This window comes from Mustela nigripes, chromosome 10 (genome assembly GCF_022355385.1).
Source record: "Mustela nigripes isolate SB6536 chromosome 10, MUSNIG.SB6536, whole genome shotgun sequence".
NCBI classification, from domain to species: domain Eukaryota; kingdom Metazoa; phylum Chordata; class Mammalia; order Carnivora; family Mustelidae; genus Mustela; species Mustela nigripes.
In genome coordinates, this window is record NC_081566.1 from 66,042,556 (window position 1) to 66,063,617 (window position 21,062).

Consider the following 21,062-nt stretch of genomic DNA (forward strand, 5'->3'; position numbering starts at 1 on the left):
GCAGGGGGAGTGGCAGAGGCAGAGGGAGAAGCAGGCTCCCCACTGAGCACCACGCCTGATGCAGGACTCAATCCTAGGACCCCGGGATCATGACCTGAGCCGAAGACAGATGCTTAACCAACAGAGACACCCAGGTACCCCTCAAATAAATAAAATCTTCAAAAAAAAAAAAAAAAAGTAGGGGCGCCTGGGTGGCTCAGCGGGTTAAAACCTCTGCTTCAGCTCAGGTCATGATCTCAGGGTCCTGGGATTGAGCCCCGCATCGGGCTCTCTGCTCAGCGGGGAGCCTGCTTCCCCCCACCACCTGCCTCTGCCTATTTGTGATCTCAGTCAAATAAATAAAATCTTCTTTTAAAAATGTACTAAAATGTATACTTAAAAAAGTATTAATTCCTCTGTGGGTTATAGTTTTATTTTTAGCACAGAGCTAAATAGGATAGTGTTTACCCAGGATGCTTAGTGGGCAGTTAGCTTAATAATGTATTCAGCACTTGGAAATTTTCAGTATTATTCAGTAATATTCAGTATAACTTCACTTGGAAATGTTCAGTATTACAAAGTTTTGAAGTTGTGTACTCTTCGTCCTTGTGAACTTTGTTAACCCATCCAACCTTGATAAAATAAAAATTTAATGTATTTTAAAAGTTCCTATAAAACAAAAATGGGTTCATGAAGGCATATATAATATTAATTGGCATACAATTATCTCTTTTCTTTCTAGAATGATCTTTGCCGAGTGTTCCCCCAACACTTGCCCCTGTGGTGAGCAGTGCTGTAACCAGAGGATACAGAGGCATGAGTGGGTGCAGTGTCTAGAACGATTTCGAGCTGAGGAAAAAGGTTGGGGAATAAGAACCAAAGAACCCCTGAAAGCTGGGCAGTTCATCATCGAATACCTAGGGGAGGTTGTCAGCGAACAGGAGTTCAGGTACAGTGATGAATGATGATACTGCAGTAAAACGGCAAAGGTACCAGATTGGAGTATAAAGTGGAAGGTTTCAAGTTTCCTTTGAACTTAATCATTAATTGACTTTCACTTCTTCCTCTCCTCTTTAGGAACAGGATGATCGAGCAGTATCATAATCACAGTGACCACTACTGCCTGAACCTGGATAGTGGGATGGTGATCGACAGCTACCGGATGGGCAATGAGGCCCGGTTCATCAACCACAGCTGCGACCCAAACTGTGAAATGCAGAAATGGTAAGGAAGCAGGGGAAGGTGAAGTCACAAATCCTAAGAGAGCAGAAGGCATTGAGGGTATCAAGAGATGAGTCTGCCTTCAGGGTGAGTCCGCTTTCACAGCACCTCAGGTGACTCCCCCCAGGCAGAGTTGGCTGCTGCTCTTTCTTCTCTTCATCTTAACTCCTCCCAGAAGAACATAGCAGCATATATGATGTTATAATAACAGTAATACCTCAGACTTAGCAACTGCTCACTGTGTGCCCGGCTCTGTGTTACATGTTCATCTCCTGTGAGGTCACTCAGCATATTTATTACATGCCCACTGGCTTTGTCACAGTGAGAGACAATAATAAGTAAAATAGATAAGAGTCTAACTGAAAAGCAGAAAATTACATCTAAAAAAAATTGAAAAGGGGCATCTGGGTGGCTCAGTGGGATAAGGCCTCTGCCTTTGGCTCAGGTCATGATCTCAGGGTCCTGGGATCGAGCCCCACATTGGGCTCTCTGCTCAATGGGGAGCCTGCTTCCCTCTCTCCCTCTGTCTTCCTCTATGCCTACTTGTGAGCTCTGTCAAATAAATAAAATCTTAAAAATATAAAAACTAAAAGCAGTTGAAAAAAGATAATAGAAGATTCTGGAAAGATGGTGGAGTAGGAAGCATCAGGAGTCTTATCTCCCCTTAGATATTTACACTGGCAGAATCTGGCTGATGGAACAATTTTGGAGTCTGTTGAAGGCTTGCAACCACTGGGGGAGGCCCGAGATGGTAAATTGCCTTCCTTTTAGTCAGTTCAGTCAACTTCAACTGTTAGAACAGTAGCAACTCCCATGCCTACCCCCAGCCACATGGACGGTAGCTCTGCATGAATTCCAGCAGCTTGCACACAGATTGCAGATGCTAGGATGGCTAAGGAAGACCCTGTCCTCCAAAAACGGTGAGTCTGGGCTCTGATTGCTGCTTCTGATCACAGAGGTGCGGACAAAGATGAGCAACCATTGTGGTGGCCCCTCCCACCGTTGTAGAAAGCTCCTCTCCTGCCACATGAAGTGACTTCCAGGAGACTTGAAGAGCCAGGGCCCTATTTTCTCCCCTTCATTTTTCACTTTTATTTTTTTTTTTTTTTTCCTTTTGGGGGCCAGATATTAAAGATTAGGGCATGTGAGCCTTGGGGAAGTTGGGAGAACCTTATTTCTAGACATACCACATTATTAGGTCCAAATTTGCAGTATTCAAGAAAAAGTCACATGGAATACAAAGAAACAGAAAACTGTGGCCCATTCAAAAAAATACAATCCAAAACAATCTGTCCCTAAAAAAAGACTCAGTGGCAAATACGTTAGACAAAGATTTTATAAAACACAAATCTCCAAAGGTGCTCAAAGAACTAAGGGACAGTATGGAGAAATTCATGACAATAATGTGTGAGCAAAATGGAAATATCAGTAAAGAGATAGAGAGCAGAAGGCATTGATAGTCTAAAAAATACCATAATTGAAATGAAAAGTTCACAAGAGGGAATCAGAGGCAGATTTGAGCAGACTGAAGAAAGAAGCCATGAACTTCAAGATAAGACAATGGAAATCCTCAAGTCTGAGGAAAGGAAAGAAAAACCTTGAAGGAAAGGGAACTGACCCTAAGGGACCTCTGGGACACCATCCAGCAGACCAACATACGCATCGTTGGTGTCTGAGAAGGACCAAAGAGAAAGAGGCAGAGTGTTTGAAGAAATATTGGTTGAAAACTTCCTCAGCTTGATGGAAGCGGTGAACATGAATAAGCACGAAGCTCACTGAACTCCAAGCGAGGTGAACTCAGAGACACACAGCAGGAAACACAATCAGACTTCCCAGTGATAAAGAGCAGATCTTGAAAGCGGCATTAGACAAGCAAGTCATCACATACAGTAACATTACGTGCAGATTTCTTAACCAGAAATTTTGGAGGCCTGGGGTGCCTGGCTGGTTCAGTCAGTGGAGCCTGTGACTCTTTTTTTTTTTTTTTTTTTTTTTTTTTAATATGGAACGCTTCACGAATTTGCGTGTCATCCTTGCGCAGGGGCCATGCTAATCTTCTCTGTATCGTTCCAATTTTAGTATATGTGCTGCGGAGCCTGTGACTCTTGATCTCGGGCTTATGGATTCAAGCTCCATGTGGGATACACGGATTACTTAAAAGTAAAATCTTGAGGGTGCCTGCATGGCTCAGATGGTTAATAAAGGAAGAGGCATTTCACTCCCTGATTTCAAACTGTATTACGAAACTAATAATCAAAACAGTATAGTGTTGGCCTAAAAATGATATGAATTGAACAGAGAGCTCAGAAATAAACACATGCTTGTATAATCATTTAATTCACATCAAAGGAGCCACGAATATATCATACAGAACAAGAAGTCTACTCAATAAATTGTGTTGGGAAAATGGACCCCTGTCTACACCATACACAAAAATCAAGCCAAGATGTATTAAGGACTTAAAAGTAGCACCTGAAATCATAAAATTCCTAGAAGAAACCATAGGGGTAAGCTCCTTGACATCATTCTTGGTGAAGACTTTCCGGGGTTGACACCAGAAGCAAAGGGCAACAAAAGCGGAACTAAGCAGGTAGGATGACATCAGACTATAAAGTTCCTGTGCAGCAAAGGAAAATATCAACAAAATAAGGCAACCCACAGAACGGGAGAAAATATTTGCAATTCATATATCTGATAAGGGGTGATACATGAAATAAAGAATTCCTGCAATTCATAGCAGCAAAGCACATCACAACCGAGTCTACAGTAATACTGAAGATTTTTTTTTTTTAAGATTTTATTTATTTATTTGACGAGAGAGAGAGATCACAAGTAGGCAGAGAGGCAGGCAGAGAGAGAGAGGGAAGCAGGCTCCCCACCAAGCAGAGAGCCCAATGTGGGGCTCAATCCCAGGACCCTGATATCAGAAATAAATTCAGCAGTTACAGGGTACAAAAAGTCAACACACAAAAATCAGTTGCCTTTCCATACACAGGGAACAGAAGGAAATTACAAAACCATTTCCATTTACAGCGGTACTCAAAAGAACAAGATACTCAGAAATCAACCAATGAGGTGAGAGAATTGTACCATGAAAACTACAAAACGTTGCTGAGGGAAAGTTAAAGAAGGGACACCTGGGTGGCTTAGTTCAGTGCCTTCAGATCAGGTCATGCTCTCAGGGTCCTGGGATCAAGTCCCGCATCGGGCTCCCTGCTCAGCGGGGAGCTGCTTCTCCCTCTCTCTCTCCCCCTGCTCTTTCTCTTTTTCTCTCTCTATGAAATAAAATCTTTTTTAAAAAAGATAATCAGATTGAACAGCTTTCTATTTTTGTAAATTTTTTAACTTTAAGTATTACATAAAGACACAGATTTTAAGTGTCAGTTACCATCCGTTTTTACAAATGTACACACCCATACAGCCCACATCCTACCAACATAACACTTCCATTGTTTCAGGCTTAGAATCTTGCCACCTCAAAGGCAAGCAGTGATGTGGTTTCTGTCACCAGATCTGTTTTCCTGTTGCAGAGCAGCATGTCTGTGTAATCTGCTGTCTGGCTTCTTTCACATAGCAGGTTCTTACAGTTTATCTGTGTTGTTGATTTGTTGATGTTTTTTCTGGACTAATGTTCCTTTGTATAAATTCACCACAGTTTGTCCGTTTTCTTGAACTTCTTTTTGGAGAGTTAAATAAAATGAACAAATTCCTTGAGAAAGCACAACTTACAAAATGGCACAAGGAGAGAGAAAAAGTCTGAATGTCTGCCAGTGAAGCTGAATGTATAATTAACAGCTTCTGACAAAAGAAGCTCCATGCTCAGATATCTTCACTGATAATTCTTCTGTATACTTAAAGAAGAAACAATGGCTATACTACCAATATCACATAAACTCTTCCATTTTTTTTTTAAGATTTCATTTATTTATCTTGACAGACAGAAATCACAAGTAGGCAGAGAGGCAAGCACAGAGAGATGGGGAGGCAGGCTCCCCACCAAGCAGAGAGCCTGGGATCACGACCTGAGCGGAAGGCAGAGGCTTTAACCCACTCAGCCACCAGGTGCCCCAAACTCTTCCATTTCTTAAGGCTAGTATAACCTTCGTCAGAAACCTAACAGCATCGTTAAGAGAAATAAGAAATCCGGGTGAAGATCTCCCATGAACATAGACATAGAAATCCTGATTAAAATATTAGCAAATGGGGCGCCTGGGTGACTCAATGGGTTAAGCCTCTGCCTTCGGCTCAGGTCATGGTCTCAGGGTCCTGGGATCAAGACCCACATCAGGCTCTCTGCTCAGTGGGGAACTTGCTTCCTCCTCTCTCTCTGCCTGCCTCTCTGCCTACTTGTGATCTCTGCCAAATAAATAAAATCTTAGGAAAAAAAAATTAGCAAATCAGCTCTAGCAATATGTAGGATTAATACATCATGACCACATGGGGTTTACTCCAGGAATGGTTGGTTGGTTTAACATTCATAATCAATGTAACTTACTGCATTAATGGAATAAAGACAAAAAATCATTTATCATCTCAGTGGGGGTAATAGAAAATAGAAAAAGCATTTGATAAAATTCAGTAGTGTTTACAGGGGTACCTGGCTGGCTCAGTGTACTGTTGGAGCACACAACCCTTGATCTTGGGGTTGAACTTTTTTTTTTTCTTTTAAGACTTTATTTATTTATTTATTTATTTAGAGCAAGCACGTGAACAGGGAAGAACAGAAGAGAGACAAGCAGACTCCCTGCTGAGCACAGAGCCCAACATGGGGGCTAACCCCCCCCCCAAGAAAGTAGCACTGGCTGTAAAGGAACGATAATATTAAAAATTTCATGAAAAGATAGTATTAAGAGAGTTAAAAAGCTAAGCCATACGCTGGGGAGAAGATATTTACAATATTTATCTGACAAAGAACTTTATAAATCCAGAATCTACAAATAAATAGGAAAGCCCAATTTTTAAAATAGTTCAAAGAATAGGCACAGTGAAAAGACTGAACAGTGTTCAGACCAGAGAGAACTGGATGGCTCAGTTAAGTGTTGGACTTTAGCTCAGGTCATGATCTCAGGATCGAGTCCCGTGACCATCTCTGTCCTCAGTGGGGAGCCTGGCTCACCCTTTCCCTCTCCCTCTATCACTCCTGCTCCCTCCCTCTCGAATAAAATCCTTTTAAAAAACAGTCAATACACATAAAATAGGTGTTTAATATCTTTAACCATCCAAGAGAAATACTAACCTGTGTTGGAACACGACATGTTCCGCCACAATGGCTACAGAGACAGAGATTGCCGAGCACGCATTCTGACACGAGTGCTTGTAGGTGCTGGTGGGCGTGTGTGCGGGTGTAGAACCACGGCCAGAGAAAGCTTGCCCATACCTGTCTTGGCTAAACATGGCCCGTAGCTCCATGGCCACACTCCCGAGTATGTCCCCAGCAGAAGTGAGCGCTCACCTTCAAAGGCGTGTGCAGGAACACCCACAGAAACATCTTCATAACAGCTGAGAACTACGGGCGGTCCGGATACTTACCCGTAAGACAGGAGTCCAAGTGGTGCTGTTCACACAGAGTAGAGCTGATCGCAGCCATAGTAACACCGAGTGGGGGAACGAAGCTTGTGGTTGTGTCTCCTCCAGTGAATTACTCTGTATGATTCCGCTCATGTGATGTCCCAGCGACACCAGACTAGTCAGTGGCGACAGAGTCACAGCACGTCCTGTGTGGGGAACACACTAGCTGGGAAAGAAAGGTTTCTGGGAGGTTGCACAGGTGTAAAGACAACTAGAAGTCGGCAAGCGAACTGTACATCTAGGAGTTGTGTGTTCTACGCCATGTAAGACCCCCCAGGGGCACCTGGACAGCTCATTTGGTTACGTTCCTGATTCTTGATTTCTGGCCCAGGGCATGATCTCAGGGTTGTAAGATCAAGGCCTGTTTCGGGCTCTGCGCTGCACGGAGTCGGCTTGGGAGCCTGCACCTCTCCCTCTGTCCTCCTCCGGTCTCCTCCCGCCTCTCCTCTGCCCTCCCCTCCCATTCTCTCCTCCTCTCTTCCTCTCTCTGAAAACAAATAAGAATCCACAAACATTTTTTTAAGTTAATTTATTTCATTTAGTAATCTCTACACCCAACATGGGACTTGAACTTACAGCCTCGAGATCAGGTGCAACATGCTCTTCCGACTAAGCCAGCCGGGCGTCCCACCAGTCCCCCCAGGTTTTTAAAACAGTACAGTGTATAATCAGATTTGTAATGTCATGGTGTAGACCAAGGGTCCGCAGACTTTTGGGGTGTGCCGGTAAAAATTTACAAAGACGTGGGTGGGGTTTGCTGTAGTTTGCCAACCACTAGCGTAGACTAAAAATGCTTTCTGAATGGGCGGGGGGAACCTGAATATATTAGAGAAATTTCCATTTCATAAGGATAGGATCCAAGCTAAACCTTAGTGTTTCTGACATTGGCAGGGAGGCAGCAGTGAAGCAAGAGAAGAAAATCTGTGGCATCAGACAGCCCGCATTTGAGTCCCCTGGTTTGAATGCAGCTTCCTTGCTGTGTGACTGAATGAACTGTCTAAGCCACAAATACTTCCTGTATAAAATAGGGATCAAAGTACCCGTCTCATCGGCATAGAAGACAGACACTGAAAGTACAGACACTGGCCAGGAAACCCCAAGTAATTGGACAGATAAGCAAAGGCACATTTGAAATCAGCATACCATTTCAGGCAGGGTATTCCTGAACTCTGCCTTTGGGGCGCCTGGAGGGCTCAGCTGGCTAAGCAGCTGCCTTCGGCTCAGGTCATGATCCCTTGGTCCTGGGATGGAGCCCCAAGTTTGGTTCCCTGCTCAGCATGGAGTCTGCTTCTCCCTCTCCCACTGCCCCTGCCACCTGCTCATGCACACACCCTCTGTCTTTCAAATAAATAATAAAATCTTAAAAAAAAAAAAAAAAAGAATCTCTGCCTTTAACCCCCTCCTGCTCCGTAGGTCTGTCAATGGCGTGTACCGGATCGGACTGTATGCTCTGAAAGACGTGCCAGCTGGTACCGAGCTCACTTATGATTACAACTTCCATTCCTTTAATGTGGAAAAACAGGTAAGCATAAGCCGTTCGGGAGGGAGCTGGGACTTTGCCACCGCACCAGGCACACCACAGGCCTTCTTGAACGTTACTGTGTACAGCCGATGAGAAGTACGCTGGAGAAGGCGGGTTCCAGCCCACTTTCCTAGGGCGCCGGCTCAGAACTCTGTAGAAAGAGACTCTCTGTAGTGTTGGGTTTTGGTCAGTTCTTAGCCGGCCTAGTGAAGAAGTTTTCCCAAAGTTGAATCTTCCCTTTCCATGGAAACACATTTATATTTATTTTACTCTCAGTCGCTTTACCTCTGCCTAAAAACTTCTTGACTGAAACTGTCAGGCGTCCAGACGCTCGGGCGCGCTGTTGGAACTCGGCAGTGAGGCTGCAGGCTGAAAGCACGACTCTCTTTCCTTTCAAAGCAACTGTGTAAGTGTGGCTTCGAGAAATGTCGGGGAATCATCGGGGGCAAGAGTCAGCGCGTGAACGGACTCACCAGCAGTAAAAGCAGTCAGCCCGTGGCTACGCATAAGAAGTCCGGACGGTCGAAAGAGAAGAGGAAGTCAAAGCACAAGCTGAAGAAGAGGGTGAGTAACAGCCTCATTCCTGGCTTTCCCGGCACTGCCGCCCGGGCACTGCTGCCCGGGTGCAGAGAGAAGGCGGCCCTGGAGGCTGGTCTTAAAGCCGTCCCAGTGCCCTTCAAGGGGGTTCCCGCTTGATCCTTTCTTTCCTGCAATCCGGTCCCTGTGTTTTCCAGAGAGGCCACCTCTCCGAAGCACCCAGTGAAAACATGAACACTCCAGCGAGCTCGGCCCCGCAGATTCAGATGAAGCCGATGTCTAATCGCGAGAGGTAAAAAGGAGGTTTTCTTGCCTTTGTAAGATTTGCTCGTCACTTAAAATCATTAAACATCCGTAAGGTTGAGTCGTTTCTCAGGAGGTCATTAGCCAGGAATCGGGATATGTAAATCTGGATGGGGGGTGGATACGTGTTTGTTTTCCCCAATTTCTAACTGAAATTTAGCATTTCCTTCAAATATGATCATAGGCAAAAAGAGTGTGTGTGTGTGTGTGTGTGTGTGTGTGTGTGTGTGTAGTATTTGCAGTTTCCATGATTTTATCACCAATGTTCACAGAATATCACGTGATTTCTACCTTGAAATTACTGTTGTTAAACCTACCACTAGCCACTAGAACATGTCATGTGTTAAAAAAAATCAGTGTTTACTTCTGTGTCACAATTTTGGGGTTTTTTTAATCTTGTGAAAACAATTTCAGTGTATTGGATTTCCTTTTAACCCTGTGTATTAAAAATTAAAATTTTTAAATTTAAATTTTTTTTAATACTTTAAAACTTGGTTCAGGGAAGGATGACACAGGCTTCATCAGACTGCCAGATTCCCTGCTTTGTTGGTAAATTATTAGAGCAGTAAACAGGGTCTGTAGTGACCATATTCGCTCTTCCCTGTACTCGGGTAAGATTCGTCCTTGTCAGGAGTGAGCGAAGTAAATATGCATGTGCTGAGCTCCCGGGTCCTAGGACACACCCTCCATCTTCCCTGGCCTGCTCCAGTATCTTAGAAAGTTCGTCAGCATTTGTAACTTCACTGTGATCTTGGCCCCTTTTGTCCCATATCACTTGAGTCATAGAAGTTTTAAACTGGAGGAAAACAGAGATGATCTAGTCCAGCGGGTTCTGCTCCGGCTGCGTATTCGCCGGGAGCGGTCAGCGCCTCCCGCCGGCCAGGCTGCTCCGCACATCTCTGACCTGGAACTTTCAGAGGTGGGACCGAAGCTTTAGTAGTCTATAAAGCTCCCCTGATGATTTCAGTGTGACCAGGTCAGGAACTATAAAATTGGTCGAAGTTTAGTTTAGTGAAGCCACGGTTTGAGACTTACCCAGTGTCCCATCTGTCTATGTGTGCACTGGAGTGGGGATCAAATTGTGGAGTCACCACATTGTGTGGGGTCCTTGAAGACAGACGTAACTTACCATAAGCTCACAGGTCTGCGTGGGGCACTGCATTACACAGGGTTTGCCCACGCCATACCTGTCTCACATGTCTCGGCCTTGATCTGCCAGTCCAGTCCTCCTTCTTACAGCTAGTCCTCAGCCCACGCTTCGTCTGGGCGACTTCAGTGAGAATTCGCGTACGTACTCGATAAATCGCAGCCTTCGAGTCAGGCTGTTTCACTTGCTAGAGTTTCTGAGGCTTTTAAGTGGTATTTGCCAGATGCTTACAAATAGTGCAGGGGAGTCTTTATGTTATATGGAGAAAAAAAAAATGCAAAACTGAATTGTTTTCCCATATATAATATATAATTATTTTATAATAGGTGGATTAACTGATAATTATTGATTTATATCATCGTAACAGTGGTTCTGGGGCACCTGACTGGCTCAGCCAGTAGAGTGTGCAACTCTTGATCTCTGGGTTGTAATTGCAAGCCCCACATTGGGTGTTGAGATGACTTAAAAATAAAATCTTCAGGGCGCCTGGGTGGCTCAGTCAGTCAAGCCTCTGCCTTCAGCTCAGGTCATGATCCCAGAGTCCTGGGATCGAGCCCCATGTTGGGTTCTTTGCTCAGAGGGGCATCTGCTTCTCCCTTTGCCTGCCGCTCCCACTGCTTGTACACACGTTCGTGCGCGCGTTCTCTCTCTCTCTCAAGTAAAATCTTTTTTAAAAAGTGGTTTATATAGAGTGGGCATATAATAAATACTATTGAATTAATGAATAAAAGACCTTCCTTCCTTCTAGGAACTTTGTGTTAAAGCATCATGTATTCTTGGTCCGAAACTGGGAGAAGATTCGGCAGAAACAAGAGGAAGTCAAGCACACCAGCGACAACCTCCACTCTGCGTCGCTCTACAGCCGCTGGAACGGCATCTGCCGAGATGACGGGAACATCAAGTCCGGTACGGCTGGAAACAAGTGCACCTGTTGGTTCCGTAGTATTGTCTCCCACTGGTTATTTTAGTTGCTTTCATTCTATTCAAGGATTCTTTTTACTCTGGACCAAAAAAGCTAAGATCCCAGCATACAGGCATCATTCAGCTGCTCAGTTTCCTAGTCAGTGCTCGAGGGAGTAGGAAGAATCCCCTTCACCAGCTTTCCAAACACCACCTGTAGCCCGAAGCGTCCATTCACGCGATCGGTAGTGGGCCCCCCGCGCCCCTTCCTACCTGGACTGTGACTTGCATATGGCTAAATCGTGACGCTGCACGCGGGAGAAAATGACAGCAGCGTAAATTTGAAGACTTCTTTCCCCCCACGTTCAGATGAGCACCGTGCGCACAGACCTCCAGATTGCTGTTCTCTGAGCTTCTTGAGTGAATAATGTAACCGCTTTCCTGAGTTCAGATCTGTTGTCCACTGGCCTGTCCAAGCGTCTTTTCTAAGCCAATAGAGTTCAAGAGTGCTCGCTCCTCGTTGAGCCTTTCCTCCCCCTCACGAAGTAGAAGCGTTGTGCGTGGTGTATGAGGGGAGCTGCTTGCTCTGTGCGAACTTGGTCAATGGGGAAATTTGCCTCCAGTCCTGTCAGTAACTTGACTGGCACGAAGTCTCCGAACTTACACCCCAGTTAGGTCCAGTCTCCTGTAATAACAGGTACTTCCGGAGTCTGGTACAGGTCCTGGTACAGGTCCTGGTACAGGGCTTGCGCTCAATGCATGACAAACAGTCCCTCGTTTAATCTGCACGATACCTCCTGAGGGGAGCACTACCGTTATTTCCCCTTTGCAGCCCAGAAGCTGAGACAGAGAGCCTGAGGAACTTGCCCGAGATCACGAGCTAGGAAGTAGCGAAGCCAGAATTCAAACACAGACTCATTTTGGGGCGCAGGCTGGCAGCCGCTGTACTGCCCAGCGTTGGGTCAGAGATCGGGCACCTCGAACGTGCAGCTTCAGTCTCTGTGGTAAACTCCAGCGTTTCCACAGATTTCTTGAAAGAGGAGAGAGAGAACTCCACCACTAATGTGCTTCATCACTTCAGGGAGAATAGAGCAATGGCAAGAACCCGTGGGGGAGAAGGCCATGTGGCGCTCTCTTTTCCTAGAACTGATTCTCACTGTGTCCTTGCAGACGTCTTCATGACCCAGTTCTCGGCCCTACAGACAGCACGGTCGGTTCGCACAAGGCGGCTGGCAGCGGCAGAGGAAAACATTGAGGTGGCGCGGGCAGCACGCCTCGCCCAAATCTTCAAAGAGATCTGTGATGGCATCATCTCCTACAAAGGTGACCCCGCTCACCCCAGAGGCTTTCTCCTCAGCTTTTCTGTAAAAATCCTGCCACTCACCCTCACCTGAGACCCCCAAGACCAAGAACAACGGACTGACCGTTCAGGGCGAGGGGTTTAGGAGGCTTTTCTCGGTCTTTCTTTTGTCCGCATAGAATGCATAGGACTGGTTTTACTCTTGGGGAAGTGTTGATAGAATCTAAATCCTTTGGGGGCACCTGGGGTGCTCAGTAGATTAAGCCTCTTTCTTCCGCTCAGATCGTGGTCTCAGGGTCCTGGGATCGAGCCCCACCTGGGGCTCTGCTCAGCAGGGAGCCTGCTTCCCCCTCTCTCTCTGCCTGCCTCTCCGCCTGCTTGTGATCTCTCCCTCTGTCACATAAATAAATAAAATCTTCAAAAAAAAATCTAAATCCTTTGATCTTCTATGTCAGTTTTCGGTATTTATTAGAATTTTATCAAAGTTAAGTACTGTATTTAGAAATCACGTTTTTTAGCTATAGGATAGAAAGAACAGGTCTCTGTCTTGAATGTCATTTTCCTGAATGAGGCAGTAAATTAGCAATTTAAGGAAAAGGTGTTATGAACATGTGATTTCAGTGTTTCTTAACCTTTTATTTTTTTAAGTTTTTTGTTCATTTGCTTTTGTTTTAAGTAATCTCTACACCCAGTGTGGGGCTTGAACTTAAAACCCTGAGATCAAGAGTCACATGCCCTACCGACTGAGCTTTTAAAGCATTTTCATGCAAACACCATTACCTCTCCTTTCCTCTTTCAAGATGTCTTTAGAGGATGTGATGGGGGTGATGGTGGGGAAGGAGAGTTTTCAATCTGGGGGAGGTAGTGTGGTAGTTTGTGACTTTCTGACCAGGAAATTTGGAGATGTTTAAAATGAGAGCTTTTAACAAATAACTGTAGCTTTTTGCCCTCAACTTTGCTTGCTCTCCCTCCCTCTCCCTCGATTCTGAATAATTTGGTTTCCCTTCCCTGTTCCTTTTCTGGCTACTACTTATCTCTGTATCTCAGTGGCTCTTTGCAGTTCGGTAACCTAAGGAGATAGAGAAGAAAGGGGAACCAGCCTGTCCTAACGTGGAAAGGCTTGTGGCACCTGTTCTCTTTCTATTCCAAAAAAAGTCACCCTGCCCATGGCCAGCCGGGCCCGTGTGATTTACTGTGAAGCTGCAGCCAGTCCATCGACATGTCCCCACATTCTGGGCATGAAGTAATGGGCTTTTTCCCTCACTGTTGTTAGAAAGTAAAGTAGCCTGTGAAGGTTCCCCAAAAAGTTAAAGACGGAAGGTCATGATCCCAGTCCTCGACAGACTCCCTGCTCAGCTGGGATCCGGCTTCTCCCTCTGCCTCCTGTGCTCCCCGTGCTTGCGCATTCACTCTGTCCCTGACAAATAATTTTTTTTTTTTTTAATCAAAGATGGGCACCTGAGTGGCCTACTCAGTTGAGTGTCCAGCTCTCAACTCCAGCTCACGTGGTAACATTTTGATCTCCGACTTGTGAAATCAAGCTCTGAGTCAGCCGCGTGCTCAGCACAGAGTCCCCTGGGGGTTCTCTCTCCCTCCGTCCTGCCCCCGCCCTGACCCACCTTCGTACTGACTTCCCTCGCTCTCGGATAAATAATACATCTTTTTTTTTTTAAGATTTTATTTATTTTTTTGACAGGGAAAGCATAAGCAGAGGGAGGGGCAGAGAGAGAAGGAGAAGCAGGCTCCCCACTGAGCAGGGAACCCAAGGTGGGGCTTGATCCCAGGCCCCCGGGATCATGACCTGAGCCGAAGCCACACACTCGACTGACCGAGTCACCCAGGCGCCCCAATAAATAAATCTTAGGAAGGAAGGAAACAAAAGTAAAAAATAAATAGAAACACCATACGACTCAGTAATCACATTACTGGGTATTTGCCCAAAGGAAATGAAAGTACTAATTGAAAAACATACGTGCACCCCTGTGGTTTTCACAGCATTATTTAGAATAGGCAAGAAGTAGCTTCCGTGTCCATCTGTAAATGAACAGATAAAGCAGAGGTGGTATGTGTGCAATGGAATGTTTCTTGGCCACGAAAAGGAAGGAAATCTGTCTAACATGGATAGACCCTCAGGGCATTATGTTTTGTGAAATAAGTCAGACAGGTACCATGTGATTTCACTCGTATGTGAAAATTCTTAAATACAGAGAACTGGTGGTTGCTGGAGGGGAGGGGTGAAATAAAGGGGATTAAGCAGAGACTTGCAGTCACAAAATCAGTCAGTCACAGAACGGAGTACGGCGTAGGGAGTGCAGTCCGTCATACTGGAACAGCTTCGTGTGGCAACAGACGGGGACTGCACTCCCCATGGTGCGCGTCGAGTCCCACACACGGTTGTCAGATCGTGAGGTGGTGTACCCGAAGCTAACACTGTATGTCAACTATACTTCAGTAATAAAATAGAATGTTTTGAAAGATTTTGTTTATTTTAGTGAGCGCTCGCGAGCAGGGGGAGGAGCAGGGAGCGAGAGCGCCCGGCGGGCTGCGCTGAGCTGGGGCTCATCTCCCGACCCTGAGACCCCAAGCGGAGCTGGAAGCTAGAGTCAGAGGCTTAACTGACTGAGCCACAAAGGTGCCCCAGGAAATAGAATTTTTAACAAAGAAAGTAGGTAAGGTAGCAATAGCCTCAGTTGTGGATTGTTCACATAATATAAAGTAACTGTTACAGAAGATGGATTCCAGCAAGGATTTCCAGTTCTAAATCATTCATTACCTGGAATTTATTTATTTATTTTTTTTTAAGATTTTATTTATTTATCTGACACACAGAGATCACAAGTAGGCAGAGAAGCAGGCAGAGAGAGGGGGAGGCAGGCTCCCTGCTGAGCAGAGAGCCAGATGTGGGGCTCGATCCCAGGACCCTGGGACCATGACCCCAGCCAAGGGCAGAGGCTTTAACCCACTGAGCCACCCAGGTGCCCCCATTACCTGGAATTTAATGGAACCCAAACCAACAGAATAATAGTGTGGCCGACGGTCCACGAGCAAGAACTAGAAAACTCTGGAGAAGACGTTCTCGGCTTCAGTAACGGTTGCGGAGCGGGGCGTCGCCCTCCGTCCTTCAGTCCCTCCCTGTCCCTCGCTGTTCCTGTCCCGGGTCGTCCTGAAAGCCCTCCCCTGCCTCCAAGAGCCCACGTTTCTGAAAAGTCCTGTACTTTTCATGGTTGCGCCTCAAAAAAAGCTTGGATTTTCCCCGCAAACTTCCTACGTGAGGGCTTCTGCGTTCTCCGAGAGAGTGCGCGCCGGCCTCTCCCGGTCACACCAGCCTTCTGACCCCCGCCTTCTTTTGCAGATTCTTCCCGACAAGCTCTGGCCGCCCCCCTCTTGAACCTCCCCCCAAAGAAAAAGTAAGTTCAGCAGCGTAGGAACCCGGGAGGTTTCAGTCTGCGCTCGGCCTGCCGGGTTGACACTGCTGGCTTTCGGCTGCAGGAACGCGGATTACTATGAGAAGATCCCAGAGCCGCTGGACCTGGCCACTATCGAGCGGCAGATCCTCACCGGCCATTACAAGACCGTGGAGGCCTTTGATGCTGACATGCTCAAGGTGTTCCGCAATGCTGAGGTACCTACACTGACTTCAGACGTGGATTTAAGACGTTTATTTTGAAGGAGAGGTGGGCGGGGGACGGACTAGCTGGGGGGCGGGCGCGAGGGGGTGGACCTGAAGGAAGGCCCTTGTCGTGATGAGCCCGGGGGGAGAGGCGTGCACGACGAAGCCCTGAGTGCCCCAGAAACCGGCATCACAGTATAGGTTAGGGAACTAGAATTTCAATCAAAACTTGAGGAAAGGGTGCAGTCTGTGGAGCGTCCGCCGTCGCTCAGGTCGTGATCCTGAGGTCCTGAGATGGAGCCCTGCGTTGGGCTCGCTGCCCAGCGGGGAGCCTGCTTCTCCCTCTGCCCGCTGCTCCCTCCTGCTTATGCTGTCTCCGTCGCAAATAAATAAAATATTTTTTAGAAGTAATAACTTCTTTAGAAAAATTTTTTTCTAGAGGCTTAAGATTTTTACCTTCTGTCAGCCTTTATATTTCTGGCAAAGGAAGGCAACAATTTTTTTTTTTTTTTAAGATTTTAGTTTTAAAAAGAAAGGATTTTATGTCTTTATTTGAGAGAGAGAGAGCAAGCGTTAACAGGGGCGCGGCAGGCAGAAGGAGAAGCAGGCTCTCCGCTGAGTGGGGGGCCCCGTACGGGAGTCCATCCCGGGACTCGGGAATCATGACCTGAACTGAAGGCAGAAGCTTTAACTGGCCGAACCACCCAGGCGTCCCAAAAGACAGCAATTTTTACTGAGTGCCCTTGTGTAAAGTTTAGGTTTGCTAAATATTGTGGAGTTTTTGTATATAGTAAAGACATTGATATCACTAGAAGGAAAGACTAAATTATACTCCCCAAAATGACATTTTCATAAAAACCTAATTTAGGGGTGCCTGGGTGGCACAGTCAGTTCAGTGTCTGACTCTGGTTTCATCTCAGGTTGTGATCTCAGGGTCCCCAGGCCCACCTTGGGGCCCGTGCGTGGGCGCGCACCCACATTCTCTCACTCTCTCTAGTTGAATAGATAAATCTGGGGGGGGGAACAACCTAATTTAGTTTTGAATCTTTCACACACTTAAGTCATAGCTGTAGTTTCTGTCCTCAAGGCAGTAAATACACGTAAAGACGCAGAATTGTGTAGAGTAAGAAGAAATAAATCTGAAGGATGGAACTGGGGTTTAGGCTAATGGGTGGTAGATTACACTGGTGAGAAGGTGACCTTGAACCTAAAAGAGGAGATAGAATATTGTATGGAACATGGAGAAGACGTTTTTCAGTGATTTTGAAATCGTTGGAGAGGAATGAGACTAAAGGGGCTACAAGATAACAGGAGAATTGAGGTGAGGACCTGGGGACAGAAACAAGCAGAGTGGACAAGTAGGAGAACTCGGTGGGTGCTGGGCGCCAGCACGCTTTCTGCCCACCGCGCTTCCGTGTGCACAGCCTGCGGCTGCGGGACAGTGAGCGCTCACGCCGCCGGCTCCGATCGGGGTCTGCGGGGTGTGCAGGGTGTGCGGGCCCAGGACGGTGGACAGCCGCAGAGGAGACCGGAAACGCACGCTCGGGTCCCCGTGCCTCCTGCGGGCTGTGCGGGCGGGCGGCGGGGCCCTCGCTCTGACCTGAGGCCCGCGCCCCGAGATCGGGAGCCGCGGCCGCACACACTGAGCGCCCCCCGCCCCAGAAGACCCACCAGGCTCTCCCCTGCTCTCCCGCAGAAGTACTACGGGCGCAAGTCGCCCATCGGGAGGGACGTGTGCCGCCTGCGGAAGACCTACTACAACGCCCGGCACGAGGCGGCGGCGCAGATCGACGAGATCGTGGGGGAGACGGCGAGCGAGGCCGACAGCAGCGAGACGTCGGTGTCGGAGAAGGAGAGCGCGCACGAGAAGGACGACGACGTGATCCGCTGCGTGTGCGGCCTCCACAAGGACGAAGGCCTCATGATCCAGTGCGACAAGTGCATGGTGAGCCCGCGCTGGCCGGGCCTGCAGACTGGGGAGGCGCCGCTGCGCTCGCCTCGAGGTGCACCGGGGGCCGATCCCCTCCGCGCCCCACACTTTCCCTCGCTGCGCGCCTCTCGGCCCGCGGGGCACCGCACGTCTGTGCAGGACGGGGCTTCCCGCGGAGCCGCCTCCCTCGGGAGCCGAGTGGACGGGGCTTCCAACGGAGGAGCATCCGCGCTGCGCTGCCGGGTTGGGGAGTGGAGCCAGGAGGGGCAGGGTGCGCGGGGCAGTCCCGGGGCTGCAGCCTGGAGAGCATGGGGGGGCGGGGACTCACCCCTTCTGGCACCCGGTCCCTGGGCGTCCGCGGGGCTGGACAAGGGCCTCCACGGTGCTGTGGTGCTCCGCGCTTCTCCACACGTGCCCGGGCGGACCAGGCAGGTACTTGGTTCAGGCGAGCTCCCCTTTCCCCAGTCTTAAACCATTTCTGACTTTGCACTTACCTACTTCTCCCTTAGTTCCTGTTGGACCTCACCCTGTCCTGCTGCTGAATTTTTTTGTTACTTTATTCTTAGCCGCAGAGCCCCCTCCCACCCGCACTCTTCTTCCCACAGGTGTGGCAGCACTGCGACTGCATGGGGGTGACCTCGGACGTGGAACACTACCTGTGCGAGCAGTGTGACCCGAGGCCTGTGGACAGAGTAAGCTCCGTCACCTGCCCTGCTCCTGGGGCACCGCATTTCCCCCGATAAACCACTCAGCCTCTCTGGGCCTTAGTTTCTTACACTCTACACTAGGGTAATAATGCTGCCCTTCCTTTTCCCAAGCATGTGGTCAGAGGGGAAGTACATTACGTAGAGGCCTCTGGAAGGACTGGTGCCGAGCTCACTGTCAGCTCCCCACGCGAGTACACAGGCCGGTCTTAGGCCCACGGGTCAGGAGAGACAGTGGGTTGGGTGACTTGTCCAAGTTGCTAAGCGGGTTTTATCCTGGGTCTGCTGTGTCTGTGCGTGTGGTCTCGGGCAGGTGTTCGCTGTGAAGGGAAGCCTTTGGGGCAGCGCTCCGGGACAGCGGTGTTGGCATTCCGAGCGGACGTTTCTGTGCTCTGAGGGATGCGCTGTGCAAAGTCCGGCGTCCCTGGCCTCCGGGCACTAAATGCTGGTGGCTTCCGTGAGTCCTTGTGACAGTCACTGTCCCGGCTCACACGTGGTCGTGCTCTGCAGGGGTGCAGGAGCAGCCGTACGGTCAGTTTCCTCCGGCTCCTCGGGGCACTTGGCCTGTTGGTCTCGTTCTCCGCCTTCACTTTCCTAGTCCCGCCCCCGTGGCTTCCGTCTGGGTTCATGTGTGTTGTGTTGGCCTGACTGAACAGTAAGTCTCCAATGGTTGCAAGTTCTAGGTTTGAGTTCTTTTCCTCCTGAATGGAGATCAGTAGGCGGGTGTAGTAGTCCCGGCCCTCACCTCCGGCTTTCCCTTCTCACCAGGAGGTACCCATGATTCCTCGGCCCCACTATGCCCAGCCGGGCTGTGTCTACTTCATCTGTTTGCTCCGAGATGACTTGCTGCTTCGTCAAGGTGGGTGCCCACGAGCTGACCCTGCTCCAAGCAGCGGGAGCGTCTGCTCTCTGTGTAGAAGTTACGGTCCCCGCATGACCACTCGTAGCAGTTAAATACAGTTGACCCTTGACCATGCAGGGTTCAGGGGTACCGAGCCCCCCCCCCCGCCCCACCCTGGATGCAGTCAGAAATCCACATACAACTTTTGACTCTCCAAAAACTCAACTGCTAATAGCCTAATGTTGACCAGAGCCTTGCTGGCATTATAAATAGTCGATTTTCACATATTCTGTATGTTACATGTATTGATATATTGGATGCTTATGACGGAGTAAGCTAGAGAAAAGGAAGTATTAAGAAAATCATAAGGTTTTTTACATTACACCCACAGTGCTGTGCTGCACTCATTAAAAAAAAAGTGCATGTAACTTGAGCCGTGCAGCTCAAACCCACGTCATTCAAGGCTTGGCAGTATTGGTCTGCTATCCTTCAGTCCTTGGGCTTCACACGTTTTCCCCTCCCCCACATAAAACTAATTCAGAGAGACCAGGGTGTCAATAAGCTAAGTTTAGGACTGAGAAAAACTTTTGCAGGATTCCAGGAGATGGAGGACCTCCCTCGTGCCCTCCCCATAGTCCGAAACTGACGAGCATCGCCCTTACACCGCCCGTGGTAGCTCTCTGTGTCTGTCGTTTTAGACCTTAAGCCCTTCCCTGTAGATTGAGTTCACTCAGGCATCATTTAACGTGTCCTGTGCCTCCCTAGGCGACTGCGTGTACCTGATGCGGGACAGCCGGCGCACACCTGATGGCCACCCAGTTCGCCAGTCCTACCGACTATTGTCGCACATTAACCGAGACAAACTGGACATCTTCCGCATTGAGAAGCTTTGGAAGAATGAAAAGTACGTGTTGAGGTCCTCTCTCTTCCCCCAGCTCTGCCCTGCCAGCGCCGAGCCGAGTATGGCCGAGGATCTCGCCAGTCAACTAAACCTCTCTCTTTCTTCCTTAGAGAGGAACGGTTTGCCTTTGGGCACCACTACTTCCGCCCCCACGAGACCCACCACTCTCCGTCCCGCCGCTTCTATCACAACGAGCTATTCCGGGTGCCACTCTACGAGATCATTCCTTTGGAGGCTGTGGTGGGGACCTGCTGTGTCCTGGACCTTTATACTTACTGTAAAGGTAGGTAACCTGAGCTGCTAGAGAAATGATCTCCTGCCCCCTATCCCTTCCATCTGCTCCCGTCTTCTGTCTCTGATAAGAGCTTGTCCCAGGCTAGCCGTGAAGCTTCAAAGAGCTATGTTTTCTCTTTCTTTTAGCTAGCACTTGGTGCTCATTTAATAAAGGTTTTCTTTTTCTTTTTTTTTCTTGATACTCAGTAAACATTAATTTCCCTTTGTTTTTAACTTAGTTCACATTTCTTAATAACGTCTGCTCCGCGTCCTAGTAGCGTCGTCACAAGGCACACTCTTCCAGCAGCCCATTCCAGAACCCCAAA

At 48.2% G+C, this 21,062-nt stretch overlaps 1 protein-coding gene and 1 non-coding gene across 4 annotated transcripts in view; one reads left to right on the forward strand and one right to left on the reverse strand.

Moving 5' to 3' along the window:
* The window catches only part of ASH1L (ASH1 like histone lysine methyltransferase), a 180,968-nt gene that overhangs the window by 153,505 nt on the left and 6,401 nt on the right, over positions 1–21,062 (forward strand). For all 3 annotated transcript variants that reach the window (XM_059413755.1, XM_059413757.1, XM_059413756.1), the window contains 14 exons: positions 722–928; positions 1,057–1,203; positions 8,182–8,290; positions 8,690–8,854; positions 9,025–9,119; positions 11,026–11,183; positions 12,348–12,500; positions 15,830–15,884; positions 15,967–16,099; positions 17,784–18,032; positions 18,623–18,709; positions 19,490–19,580; positions 20,328–20,466; positions 20,574–20,746. In XM_059413755.1, coding sequence (XP_059269738.1) covers positions 722–928; positions 1,057–1,203; positions 8,182–8,290; positions 8,690–8,854; positions 9,025–9,119; positions 11,026–11,183; positions 12,348–12,500; positions 15,830–15,884; positions 15,967–16,099; positions 17,784–18,032; positions 18,623–18,709; positions 19,490–19,580; positions 20,328–20,466; positions 20,574–20,746 — 1,961 coding nt within the window. The remainder of the gene's footprint in view (positions 1–721; positions 929–1,056; positions 1,204–8,181; positions 8,291–8,689; positions 8,855–9,024; positions 9,120–11,025; positions 11,184–12,347; positions 12,501–15,829; positions 15,885–15,966; positions 16,100–17,783; positions 18,033–18,622; positions 18,710–19,489; positions 19,581–20,327; positions 20,467–20,573; positions 20,747–21,062) is intronic.
* LOC132026374 (U6 spliceosomal RNA) lies at positions 3,197–3,305 on the reverse strand. The gene has a single exon (XR_009406886.1). It is a non-coding gene; the product is annotated as a U6 spliceosomal RNA (small nuclear RNA).